Source organism: Anomalospiza imberbis, chromosome 2, assembly GCF_031753505.1.
Source record: "Anomalospiza imberbis isolate Cuckoo-Finch-1a 21T00152 chromosome 2, ASM3175350v1, whole genome shotgun sequence".
NCBI classification, from domain to species: domain Eukaryota; kingdom Metazoa; phylum Chordata; class Aves; order Passeriformes; family Viduidae; genus Anomalospiza; species Anomalospiza imberbis.
The window spans coordinates 30,436,452-30,449,438 of NC_089682.1; the positions used below are offsets into that span (position 1 = coordinate 30,436,452).

The 12,987-nt window shown below is 42.2% G+C and overlaps 1 protein-coding gene across 4 annotated transcripts in view; it reads right to left on the bottom strand.

Annotated features, from left to right (window-relative positions):
• NPAS2 (neuronal PAS domain protein 2) overlaps positions 1 to 12,987 on the bottom strand; it is a 106,879-nt gene that overhangs the window by 12,743 nt on the left and 81,149 nt on the right. For 2 of the 4 annotated variants that reach the window (XM_068180363.1, XM_068180366.1), the window contains exons 9-16: positions 10,894 to 10,976; positions 9,890 to 9,996; positions 8,586 to 8,733; positions 7,914 to 7,995; positions 7,062 to 7,203; positions 6,238 to 6,344; positions 5,973 to 6,065; positions 5 to 151 (exon numbers count right to left, since the gene is read on the bottom strand). In XM_068180363.1, coding sequence (XP_068036464.1) covers positions 5 to 151; positions 5,973 to 6,065; positions 6,238 to 6,344; positions 7,062 to 7,203; positions 7,914 to 7,995; positions 8,586 to 8,733; positions 9,890 to 9,996; positions 10,894 to 10,976 — 909 coding nt within the window. The remainder of the gene's footprint in view (positions 1 to 4; positions 152 to 5,972; positions 6,066 to 6,237; positions 6,345 to 7,061; positions 7,204 to 7,913; positions 7,996 to 8,585; positions 8,734 to 9,889; positions 9,997 to 10,893; positions 10,977 to 12,987) is intronic. The other 2 variants (XM_068180364.1, XM_068180367.1) reach the window with 2 other exon arrangements.

Sequence of the window (12,987 nt, forward strand, 5' to 3'; positions counted from 1 at the left end):
TCACCTGTACGCTGGAGTCTTGGACCAGGCAGAGCTGCTCCTGTATCTTCTGGAGCTCCTCCTGCTGCCACCGGATGTTGGCCTGCAGGATCCGTGTCCGCTGCTCTAGCTGGTCCTTGATGGTCTGGAACATGCTGAATTGTGCTGAGAACTGGGGGGAGGACATAGAAAAAGATGGGGGGAAAAGTCAGTCATTATAATATAAACAGGCCTTAGTAGAACATAGTTCTGTATGGAGTTACTGGTCTCTTGATTGTAAGGCACAGCTAAAAAATAAAAATGTCTTTTTAATATACTAACATGTAGACAGAGACAGATCTTATCTATTTTCAGGGTTATGCACATATATTAAATTTCCTCAGCTAGAATGATCTGCGTACAATTGACCATGTTCTGTTGTAAGGACTGTTTTTGGGAGTATGCTACTTTAAAATATCAAGAGCATCTTAACTGGATGGCAAATGAGCACATTATTTTCATTAGCTTGTAGTTTGAAGCCCTTACTGTGTCATAACAGTATAATCCAGATGTGTTTTACTAACACTTTCCTTTTTCAGAACAGAAATAGCAGTTCTGCAATGCTTTGTTCTGCTGATGACTTACTAAGGCACCACACAATAGACCACAATAAACATTTTCTAGATTTGTACAGCTGAGTAGTACTTAAATGACAAGAAACACTCATTAAGTTATTTTTATATATGATATAAAATGAATAGCTCAACTCAGTGGAAGAAAGGCTGTTCTAAATAATAGTAAAAAATGGATATCATTAATCAAGGTCAAGAAGCAGGTGCAACCTCCAATAGCAGAAATACTGGCACAAACGGAAATAATTCAAGAGCTGTGGAGAGGACTAACAGCAATAAATCCCTAGTATTTGGTGCTTTCAGGTATGATTCAAAGTTCACCAAAGTTAATTATTACTTTAATAGGCTTTGGAATAATTGCTTTTGATAAGCTCATATTCCAAAAGTAAAAAACAGTCTTTGAAATAAAGAACAAAACCCTTCAAAAATCTTTTCAAGTTTTTATGTAATCAAGGCATCCAAGATCTCCTTGAAAACATGCAGGGCTGTGAGTGTACAGGCAAAAAAAAAAAATTGCTGTGACTTGAAAATGCTGCCCTGTCCCTATATTTGTTCCAGTGGCTCTGTGCTAGTGGCTGAACTGATGCTCGCTGTTGGAACCTTCCTCCTCCATGGTGCACTGGCTTTTGTTTCTGGCTTTTTAGTAGGAAAAAAAAGATAACAAGACAGGAATTAAGAAGTGCTCTGGTGGTAGCAGCACTGTACACTTCCTTAGATTAAATTTTTGGCTACTTAGAGAAAGCTAAATGCGACAGAACAGATTTATATCAGCTAACTAGTTCACCTTAAACCATTTAAGTATGTGAAAGTACCTTTACATTCCCTCTAGCAAAGCTGACATCTCCAGGTAAATGGCCTTTGGCAGAGAAAGAGAGAACTTCAGAAGGTTTATTTGCATTTATCAGGTGGAGGGTGGCTGTCCCATACAGCCCGGGAGATCACTGCACAGAGTGGTGGCCAGGCGGAGGTCAGTCTCACAGCCAACCCTGCTTAGGGGCAGGGCGGGCTGCTAAGGTGACACCTGCAGTTGCTGGTGACAGAAGCCCGTAGAGCCCACTTTGCTGGCAGAGGCATCTGTGAGCACTTGCAGCTTGCAGTGTCTGCCCAAGAAGGGGATGTGAGCCCTCGGCCGTGCTGTGACTCATGGTGCTTGTGCCTGCAAGCAGCAGTGCCATCATCTGCAACCCACTCCTCTCCCAGAGCGGGAAGATGGTGTCAAACCTCCCAGAGGTTTAAGTTTGTGCTACTTGGAATTTGTGTTACAGAAGAGAAGCCAGAACAGGGTTTCCTTCTTTCTTGTCCACATATAAAGAATTAACCTGAGGAATGGCTGAGCAGAGACCTCAGATGTTTGGGAATAAGAACAAGTGACTCAAAGGGGAATCTAGGGCTGCTTGTTGTAGCCCAGCCTTTTGGTTCTGAAGAGTCCCAGGTATCCTGGTTTTAGGAGTGGAATGATGCTGTGAGCAACAGATCATGGGTGAGATGCAGCTAATTCCTGCTTTAACCTGGTCTATACAGAAGGATCTTTTAGAAAGACAAGTCTTGTAATCTAATTATCTCTATATGAACTCTTTTAGCGAGGACTGCTTTTAAGTTTTTAAAAGGATCCTTATTAGAAAAGGAATTAAAAACAGTTTTAGCAAAGAGCTTCATTTTAACTGCCCGGCTTGGTGATGGCAGACTTTTGATTAAGATGCAAATTTCTTGATGATGCTTTGAGAAAAGAACCTGATTTTCTTCAGTTGATCAATGTAAGGAATTTTAAACCAGGCAATTTCACAATCACTTGATACTTCAAAAAGAAACAAAATCCATTTTCAGGCCTTAGTTTTACATTTAAATTTGCTTTGTAAAGTTGCATACAAGAATATATTGCTGTTGATTTTAAGTTATTATTCTTTTTTTTTTTTTTTTTGTGCAGGTTCTTATATTTACCATATTCATCTTTATTGTCTTTTTGTTCTCTTTTTCACATGCTTTTTGTATTAATATACTTAACAACTAGCTGGTACCTGCAGTGAAAGCTATTAAGGATGAAGACAAGGAACTTTTTCTTTTTTCTCTTTTGCTTTTTTCCTTTTCCCACTCTACTCCCAAATTTCTGATAACTCTAACCATGACCCCGATGCTTACAGAGCTTCTATTGTTTTTATACAATGAGACACTAACAGCAATTGACCTGCTCCAGAGAGTATTTAACTCAAGATCATTTACTGGTCTACTAATTAAGGGAGAAATCTCTAATTGTATAATAAATTAAAAGAGCTTAACTCAAAATATTCCACAGAAAATACTGCCCAGCTTTAACTCTGCCATTGGCATCAGATGAAGTTGCTCTTCATCTCACTTAGGTATTTACAAATGTCCACAGAATTCTTAGATAAGTGCATGTAATACACAGAAAAGCATCATCTTCCTAGATACAGTCAAACATGGCAGACTAAACCTGTGAGATCTCTGTAGTTGCACCAGTTTAATCAAGGTTTGTTAATGCAGGCAAAAAAAAAACCACAAAAACCCTAAAACAAACAAGCGAAACCCACAGCAGTAATTTTAGTCTGGTTTCTTAAAAAAAAAAGTAAAATAAAATTATGCATTTGGGATCATGTTCTGGTGGGGGGGGGGGGCTCGATGCATTAGTGCTGCTGACAGTCCAGGGAGGCTCTACAGCCCAGGGAGAGGGACTGGCACTTCCATGCTGTGATTCCTCTCCTCCACCATGCCCAAGGAGGGGTGTTTTTCTCCACTGAGTGCTACCCCAGGGTGCCAGGGTTACTCCCTCTCTCTAGGCGCTGGGAGGCTGCAGCGAGGGGCAGGGACCTATGGTCCCTGTGTCTGTCAGGATAGTTCCTCATTTCTAATGGGATGAACAAAAAGATGGATGTCCCAAGACAATCTGTTCCTACAAGTGTCATGAGAATAGGTAGCTGGGTAAAATAAAAGAGACCCTGTTTGTTTTGTAGCTCAGTTTCCTTTAAAACCTTCTTTTCTGCCTACCTTACAACTTTCTTTCAATCCTTCTGGCCCAAGAGATGAACCATGTTTCTTGCTGCAGACATTCAACAGAGTTGTGAGAGTGTCAAAAATACCAGATTGCTGTAACTTCATGAAAGCTTTAGCTGAGCAAAGGAGAGAAGGATCCACTCATCCCTTCCTCCTGTGGGAAAGGCTGGCTCCATGCACTAGCCCTGCAAGGCACAGCCCCTGGGAAACTAGATTTCATTAGTTTTGCAGCTCACCGAACGACTTGTTCTTTCTTTCTGTCATCTGAATAACACCTGCTCAATCCCAAACGAATTATTAGTGTTAATTATTATTCAGCCATCAACATCCGCTGTGTTGCAGGGGATTTTAATTTATGACAATGAGGAAGGCAAACAAACAAATATTCTAATCGGGAGCACTTGGTTTAAAGTAAACCATTTACATTCAGGTGACATCTAGGGTGACACTATGCTGTCTGTTCATTCACACAAGCAAGGCATAAGCCAAAATCGTATTTCAGTGGAGACAAAACCATCACAGCCTTCGCTGGAAATAAAACTACACAAAGTTCAGGCAGATGGTGCCCGAAGCAGCAGCTAGTTGCTCACTGCAGACACAGTTGTGGCCACTTATAATGTTTTCCCTACTGCTGCCACCCTGTAGCCAAATGTTAGCCACAAGGATACCCAGGGCCTTCCAGCTCCCACCATCAGTCACCTTCAGCTAAGGACAAGTGTCAGAAAGGCACCAGGGAGAAACCTGTGCAGCTTCTCCTTGCGAGCTGGCAGCGGGGCACCTGGCCACACTATTTCTACAAGCAATGGGCTTGTCTTTTGCCACTAAACTGCTGGGAAATGGACAGCTAGGAAGCCAAGGAAGTGTGCCTGGTGGGATGCACATGTACCTGGTTTTGTCCCTCACTCACCTAGTGCTGCAGACACCTTTGTCTTTTGAATAATTAATTATGTTGCTGTAGGCTGACGTTAATTATTTTGAAGTGTGTAGTATCATAATATTCATTACAGTTTATGAAAATCACACAAGTGTGTGGAGACTTGGTACTCTCTACAGGAGTTTTGCTATGGAGTGTGAACATCAGCAGCCTGAGCTGCAATGTTCTGGTCCATGCCAAGCTTCGCCAGGAGCACTGCTGTGGCTGCTGCCAGAGGGCTGCCTGTGTAGACAGACTCGAGTCAGCCCTCTTCCTTTCACCAAGATTTAGGTGGCCCAAAGAGGCTTAATCAGTGACTGGATGGCACTCTTAATTTGTCAGGAAAAAAAAACAGAGCTGGTGTGCCAGTAAGAGCTTTTTACTAGGAAGGGACAAGGCAGCAGGGCTCTTGGTAAACAACTGGAAAGCTTCTCTTCACAAAGAGCTTTGATGGAGAAGAAAGGGAGGTAGAAAAAAGTCAAACAAAACACACGGAGACTTATAATACATAAACTAATTGATGTTTGAAAATGCATTAATGAATAACGGAGAGAAGTATCTGTAAAAGAAAATGAATGTTCAGAGCAGATAATTGATATGCTGTTTATTCGCTGCCTGCTAGCGTGGAGTCATGAAGAGAATATTAAACATGGAAGATAAATGAGAATTTGTTATTTTAAAGCCAGGATCCTCAGGACTCTATATGCTTTATGTGCTACAGAAATAAACTCCAGGTCTTGTGAGTGAATATATGATATCAATGGTAGAAGCAGTCTAGGTCCAGCAAAATTCTGTCATTCTTAAAATCAGAGGATGTTGGGGTCTCTCATCACAGCAGGACCACAGAAGAAAAACAATGTGCTGGGAACATGGTACTCAAATCTGCTTCATCAAAATCCACTGCAAATGTACCCCTGAGGTGACGTTTTGGGCCATCATGCACTTTTGAGATATGAGTTAATAATAGATTGGAGGAATCTGAAATTTGTCTTCAGTGGCATCCTCCCCATTTCTGGCACACTCGCAAAATGGGTGTTGTTGAATTTGCGTGTCCTTTACTGCTGGTTAGTTCTGCATCAGCACAGCCAAACAAGTGTTTTTAGCAGGACTGGGTGTCTCTCTTAGTTTTTGGTTTTAATTCTCATTGTGAATTTGATCTTGAAGGGACCTGGTTCTGTAAAAGTGAAATTGAAAAGTCTTTTTCTATCTGTTTTTTGTGTTCTCATGAAACAGATGTGTGCACACCTGAACCTACATTCACTTGGGCTTCTGAACACCTGCATGCAGTTATACGTTTAAACATACAAGTGTACAATTCAGATTACTTTGCCACAATATTTTAAGTGTCTGAGAGTTTGGATTTGGGGATTTCAGTTACTAGAGAGGTAACTTAAAAGCCCCAAACTAAGAAAGTATCAGGAGATAAGCAAGTGACCTATTCCACTTCCAAATCCCCAACTAACCTGTGCCAGAGGTGCAGGCTGATTTTGCAGAGTTGCTTGAGGCAGCAACTGCTGTGGGAGAAGCTCACATGGAAGCTGAGAAGGCAAAGAAACCTAGGTTAAAAACAAAACAAACCAAAACTTTATTTGTAAGTTTGGCTCCTTTAAATTTTAGGTTTCTTCTAATGCAGTGGCTTCTGTGTAAGTTGTTTTTAATTGCTAAGCTGCGTATGTGGCACATGCTGTTACACCCTCTGCCTATTTCCATGATTCCTTGTGAAGTTACCTGAAGAGCAGTAGGTTGACTGAGTCTGTGCACGGATAAATCCTGCTGTGTGCTTGGTGTTCTTGGCAAAGGAGCGTTAGACTCCGTAATCAGCTTTGTTGGTGTAGCTGCAAGAAAAGTACCGGTAGATTTTACATGCTGGAAATCAACCCTGCTTGAAGTGGGTAATGCAACAAGACCCGGGTAGAAATTGTAATGGCCTGGCTAAATTCTAGTGGGAGTCAGGGCTGTTCTTGTTGACTTCAATGGCAATAAAATGAAACTGATAAGGAGAGTCTGGGCAAAGATAAAAGTAAATTAGACAGATTATGATTCTGTGCTCTAATGAGCAGTGCAAAAAGACCTACGAACTGTTCTAAACCAGCTGGAACTCCCTTTATATGGGCTGAATAACTGTAAATTTAGGTTAGCTCATTGGCTTTTTTTCCAGACCAGGAAGCAGAAAGAGTATACCCAAGTAAACACTGGAGCATCCTAAATCTTGGCCAGAGGAGAGTCACCCACAGGCTGTTATTATTCATCTAGAGAAGTCTCATATTGCTCACACTGGTGCCCTCAAATCTTACAGACAAAATCCTCACTTTCATAAAAGATTGAAACAGCTCATTTCACATCTAATCCCACTGCTCATCTTCCAGCATTTAGGTGGTTGTGCTAGAAACTTCCCTCCTGTACATTACCATTTCAGCTTTTGCACTACTTTGTCGGTGCATATCATCAATACCTCATAATTTACTGTTACATTAGCAGCTATGGTATATAAGCACACATTCTTTAGCTTGACTAAATTAAAAAAAATTCCATAACTCAGGTATGCCACTCACATGCTGGGTCTGACTTGGGTGTGTGGGAAGATTTTGGTGAGCTCCTGGATGATACTGAGGGTGTCCGACTAGTGCTGAGGATTGAGGCACCAATATCAAGTGCATTAAAGTGCTGTTCAGGATCCAAGCTGGTGCTACTCTCCTAAAACAAACCAGAAAAGGAGAACAGCTAATGCATCTGTCAGAGGGAAAGCATTTTGAAATTTAGTAATGGTTGCACACCAGTTCTTTGGCAGACCTAAAATGACTTGAGCAGAACTAATCTCACGTAGGCCAGCAGAAGACCTGGAAAAAGGCGTCAATGCCCCTTCCAAACTGCATCAAATGAACGCATTTTACAAACAACTATCACTGAGCTAGAAATAAATAGCAATCTACTGCCATAGTCACTTTATGCCTTCAGATGTTTTTCTGAATCTTTCTTTTGTGTTTTTCTGAATCTTTCTTTTGGATGTGACAGTAACTGCAACCTCTGTGAGACACTAGGCCATGCACTGAGGATGAACTTTGCTATCTTTCCTCAAGAGATCACTGAGATGTAGCCAAGAGGGCTGATTGACAGAACTTGTCCAAATGAATCTTTAAAATGTAGTACCTTGCCAAGGAAATGTGAGATATCTCACACTTCCCCTGCCCCTGCCCATGTTCCACTTAATTTGTGGCTGTTACTGATCTCCAGGTTTATCCTTTCATAAACTTACCTGATTCATGTAAAAATAATTCAAGTGAGCAATGAAGTTGAGACAATCCACCAGCACTGGAGAAAGACAATGCTGTAGTCTTCGGTGATGTTAACATAGAACAAGTTGTGATTACCACATAAATTAATGAAAAAAGCTTTTCTCATTGTACCTTTAGTGCTGAAGATACCACCTCTGAGGACACTTCTTCCAAGCCCATCTCCTGTCTCCTCTCCACCCGAACATCTGCATAACTGAATGGAAAACATAATTCTATGTATCAACATCAGACTGCTGTATTTCTTAAAATGTGCTTTAAAAGAGTGGAGGAACAAATTACTGTACATTTTACAGGTTCAATGAACAGCTGAAAAGTGACTTAAGTAAAATGATACCGAATAACATTTGAGAGTGTTTTAATTTTCAGGTTTTGCTCTGTTCCTATGTTCTTGAAGTCAAGATGAATATTAAAGAACTATATAAAAAGGTCAAGTTCACATCCTCCAATGACTTTATGACTTCACTGGAAAGCTTCTGCACATCTCTTAAAAACCAACATAAGGATTAGAGAAAGTGAATATTTAAGGGATCTGTCTATTCTCCAATTTTGCACAAAATGGAAAAATGCCATAGTTCATCTGCCCCTAAACTAAAAAAAAATTAAGCTTAATATAAACTAAGGTTCAGTCTGATAATTTTTCTATATTTTTCCTTCAGAAAGTTCAGGCTAACTTTTTTTTTATGTAAATGATGTTATATTTTTAAAAGAAAGTGCTGGCAGATGTGAGGATGCTCCTATCTCGCTGTCCTTTATGTCCCGGCCGGCTGATAGGATTTTCCATACCTTACCACCATGTGTGTGCACACAATGAACTCTGGCTTGGAGTTCCACTGGTGGTAGGTGATGTAGTAATGGGTCTGGAGCCAGATCCACTGCTGTCCTTTGGTCAGAAACCGATAGCAGCATGACTTCCCCTTGCCGAACTGCATCACTGCCAGCAGAAAATACACACAGCTTATAGCACAATTTCCAACGTGAAAATGACATGAAATGTGAAAAAAAAAAAGTGACAAGAATATCTGTCATAGGTAGACAGGAGTATAACCACCAATTTTGAGTAAGTGCTCCTCTCAGCCTTCTGACAGAACAAAAATCATGATTAGTAGGTAACTTCTTCTGACACTTTGGATGGTACATTCCTACACAGTACAATTAACCTTAAGTTTGGACACTAATGAATTAATGTCTGCTACAATTTAAACATAGATCTTATCCTGCCTTATGTGCTGATCACATACTGTTTAATTAGACACCTGGGATTATTTTCTAAGAGTGATCATCTTAAATTCTAGAACAGAAAAGTACAGGATAAAAATGCTTGAAAAGATGAGTATTGTGTGCAGATGGAGTTAGAGTGAACTAAGCATAGGAGATAACACTGTGCAAAGACAAAAATAATTTGAAAGAAAATTCCCAGACTGACAAGAATTCAAACTACAGTAAACCAGGGTGTACTGAAGGTTTTGAAGATTCACCAACTAAATTAATCTCTGCTTTTCCCCCCAAGTGATTTCAAGGGGTTCCCAAATATCCATATATTTAGCCTTTCTATATTTCAATGTCAACATAGAAAAACTAATGTTGACAGGATACTGTCAAGACAGACAGAGGTGGTAATCTGAGATGTTACAGCCAGTTCTGTAAGCAAATATTTGAAAAGCATTGCTTTATTTTCTTTACTTAGTGAAAGAGTTTTTCAATTAAATCCTAATAGACTGTATTTAAATTATCACAGCTAATCCCAAATACACAGTGAACAACATTAGGGGAAATAATCCACAAGAATTGCTTGTACTATTCCTGCATATTCTTTACTAACAGAACAGGGGTCAAAGCTTGCGTATTTTATCCATTCAGTGAGTCTCACTGGCTACTTCTGGAGCTATAGAAGGGAAAATTGTATTTTTCAGAGCTTGTTAAGTCTGTCCCAGATACCAATCAGCTGCAATGCCCACAGTCTGCTACAGCTCTGTAAGATATACAGGCTGAGACAAGAATCAAACCTCCCCTTCCAAACAACTTTTCACTGAAAAGAGGTGTCCCAGTGTCCAGTGACTTCCCAGGAACCTGGGCCATGTGATACTTACAGTGTTCATGGCACCTTGCTAGCAGCTCTAGGTCATCTATGTGGTAATAGTCGTAGCCAGAAGTACCCAGCACTTCAAAAGGCAAGTATCCAATAATCGGCGGTGCTCTGCAGTTGGGCACAACATAAGTCCATAAAACACAGAACAAGCAGTTCTGCATGTTGATGCAGATCTACTTTCACTTATCAATGTATTGTTGTTCACCTTAGGGGGCTGGATCCTCACTTTCCCCCACCTTGAGCCTGGGATACCCAGCTGGGCACAGCAATACCAGCAGGCACCATCCCACCAGGACAAGACTATGACAACACCCCTTCTTCAGGGAAAATGTGATTGTGGAAAGTAGTCCAGCCTCTCAGGGACCTTTACACAGGAATCTGCTGTGAGGGAGTCGTTCCTTGGCTGCTGCTTGGTCAGGGGCTGTGCGATGGCTCCTGCAGCCCTTATACAGGGGAAAATGCGTGGGGAGGTGTTTAAAAGCCATCATCTGCTGGGACTGGGGGGATAAGAGAGGAAATCATCTGTGCTGCTTTCCTCTGGGTGCCTGGAGAGCTCATCTGTGGCATGCTGAGGCACTTGCTTTGTACCTCTGCCAGCACAGATGCTTCAGGCCAATATAGACTTTCCCTCCGTAACTCAGAGGGAATTGCACACACACAATCAATGACTGGATTTGGAAGGAAGGATTTCTGCAGCTGTATAATAATTAGCTCATTTTGCCATGTGACAGACTTTGGTCTGTTGGTAATTTTAAAGGAAGGAAGAACAGGCTAATCACAAACTGAGCTGAAGAAACAGAGTCCTTTTGTTTCAAAAGCCCATTAAAAATAAAAGCAAAAGTAAATGTAAAATAGTAAACATCAGCTTTTGTAGGAATTTCGTTGGCAGCCCTCCTGTTCATGAGATTCAGATGTGAAATGGAATACTACTTGAGAGAACTGTACTTGTGAAATAGTAGTAGAAAAGCACCAAACACAACCAGCAGGGCATTTCATGTCACCAACCTGTGATCCAGGAATAAAAATTTCCACTCCAGACTGTGTCTTGATGTGAATTCCTCTAGAGGTTCTTCTACGATGCACATCTCCTGTCCAGTGGAGAAAACTGACTTACTGAGAGTTGGAGCTTCACCCCTCTGCTTCATCTAGCTTTTGTTAGCTATAAATACATGGTGCATAAGAGGAGAAAACAGAGGATTCACCCATTTTCTGGCCATTCCAGAGAGCAAACTATTGTATTTATCAATGCCAACATTTTTTATAGGAGATAGAGAGAAGAACTTGTAATGCACACGTACTTAAGAGCTGAGACTCTGCCTCAGGGTGCCAAAACTTTTTTGGCTTTGAAGCAGTGCCTGGGGTGTGATGGCCGTGGGCTTTCCCAGCATCCAGCCTGTGCCTGATCCCACCAGGGCTTGCCACATCTTGCTTCACTACTTCTGTGTTACTAAAGATACCCACCGCCCTTGGTCCTTTTGGATGTCTGCCCACCAAGCTCTCTGAGAAAGGGGGACACTTTCCTTTTCTCTCAGTAGCTGCAGAGGAGTAAATGCTCTCTCAGGCAGCCAGCCTGCATGGCACCTGTCCAGTGGGTAAAAGGGGTCCGTGTGGCCTTGCACTGCATTGCCACAGCAAACAAGCTGGCCCTTAAGATTCTCAGCAGCCCCTCAGTGCTCACGAGCATGATGACTGAGTTATGCGAGGCAGGGCACAGGGCTGTCTGTGAGGCAGGACAGCCTTGCCCCAGAGAGATGAGGATCAGGAAGCAGTCAGTGGTGGTCACTTGCTGTGTGGAGGTGGGATGTAGAGGGAAGGATGGCAGCACAGTGCACACCTGTGCATGGGCTGGGGCTGGCTGCACGCCCCATGGTCACCTCGCTGTCCACTCCAAGCTCTCCTCTGCCAACCTCTCCTCTCCCAGTGGATGCTTTGCAGGGGCAACTGCAGCTCCACAAGCTGCCTTGAGTCAGCCTGGAGGCTCCTGGCCTGGGACTTCCCAGCATCAGCATTCTGGGTTTGTGGCATCCAAGGTTCCTGTGTCCTTCACGTCTCTCCTGCAGGAGGGTCTCCATCCTCACTGGTAAAGACAGCCTGCCCACTGGCCCCCAATGCTTCTATTCCCCTGCTCCCTAATGCCACATCCCTCCATGCTGTGAGCTCAGTGACACCTTCCCATCATTTCCATTACTGCTTCTCTCTCTGCTGTCCCTCAGGCAGAGGAGACCACTGATGTTTTAACCCTGTTGGGACCAGAGAACAAGCTGAGGTGTGCTGCCATCAAGCAATTCTTTGATACATATCAATGCTGACAAAGTTGTTTGAAATCACTAGCTGTGCAGAGGCAAAACACCTTAAATTACTCTCTCCCCCTCTCTCCAGTTCAGGCCAAAATCCATGCTGATGCCAAGATCATACACTAAAGTTCAAGGTGCAAACACTGCTGTCTGCAACCAAACTGCTGATTCTGTCTACTTTAGCTGGTCAGATAAACATTTTACATTTATTTTATAGTAGAAAGTCAAGAGTGGGAGTTAGGTGAGTCACCCAGGTGAACTGAAGACATGTGTGTTCAGGACTTTGTGGCAGTTAAAACCTTCTCAGGGCTGTTCAGCAGGTTGCTTCCTCCCTAGCACTGGGCAGCTCATTGCCACGAGTAGCCCATTTTGTTTCCCTGTTCATTTTGAGATGCTAGCTACCCAAAGACAGGGAATTTGCTTTTAGGGTTCTCAGAGAACCTTTAACTCCAGCTCTTCTGCTAATATGATTATTGTGGTTAAGATTCATGGGAAGTGTCCTCACTTACCCAGAAGGGACTCAACTTGCCTGCAGGGTCAGGAATCAGTCTAGAATGCCCTGCAAGTTCCAGAGCAGTAATGGAACCAGGCCAAGGGAGCAGTGATTTCATACTGGTCACATCAATTACATAAAAAAACCTCTTGAACTCTGGGCACAGGACACCTGATGCAGTAGTTCACATTTGTTAATCAGGGAACAGCAGTGTTAGGCACAAGTTTGGTTTGTCTATCCTTATAACCACAAACAGCTATCTTACTTCCAGGATTTGTGAGAAGGGAAACAAGCGGTAGTCCACCAAAGATG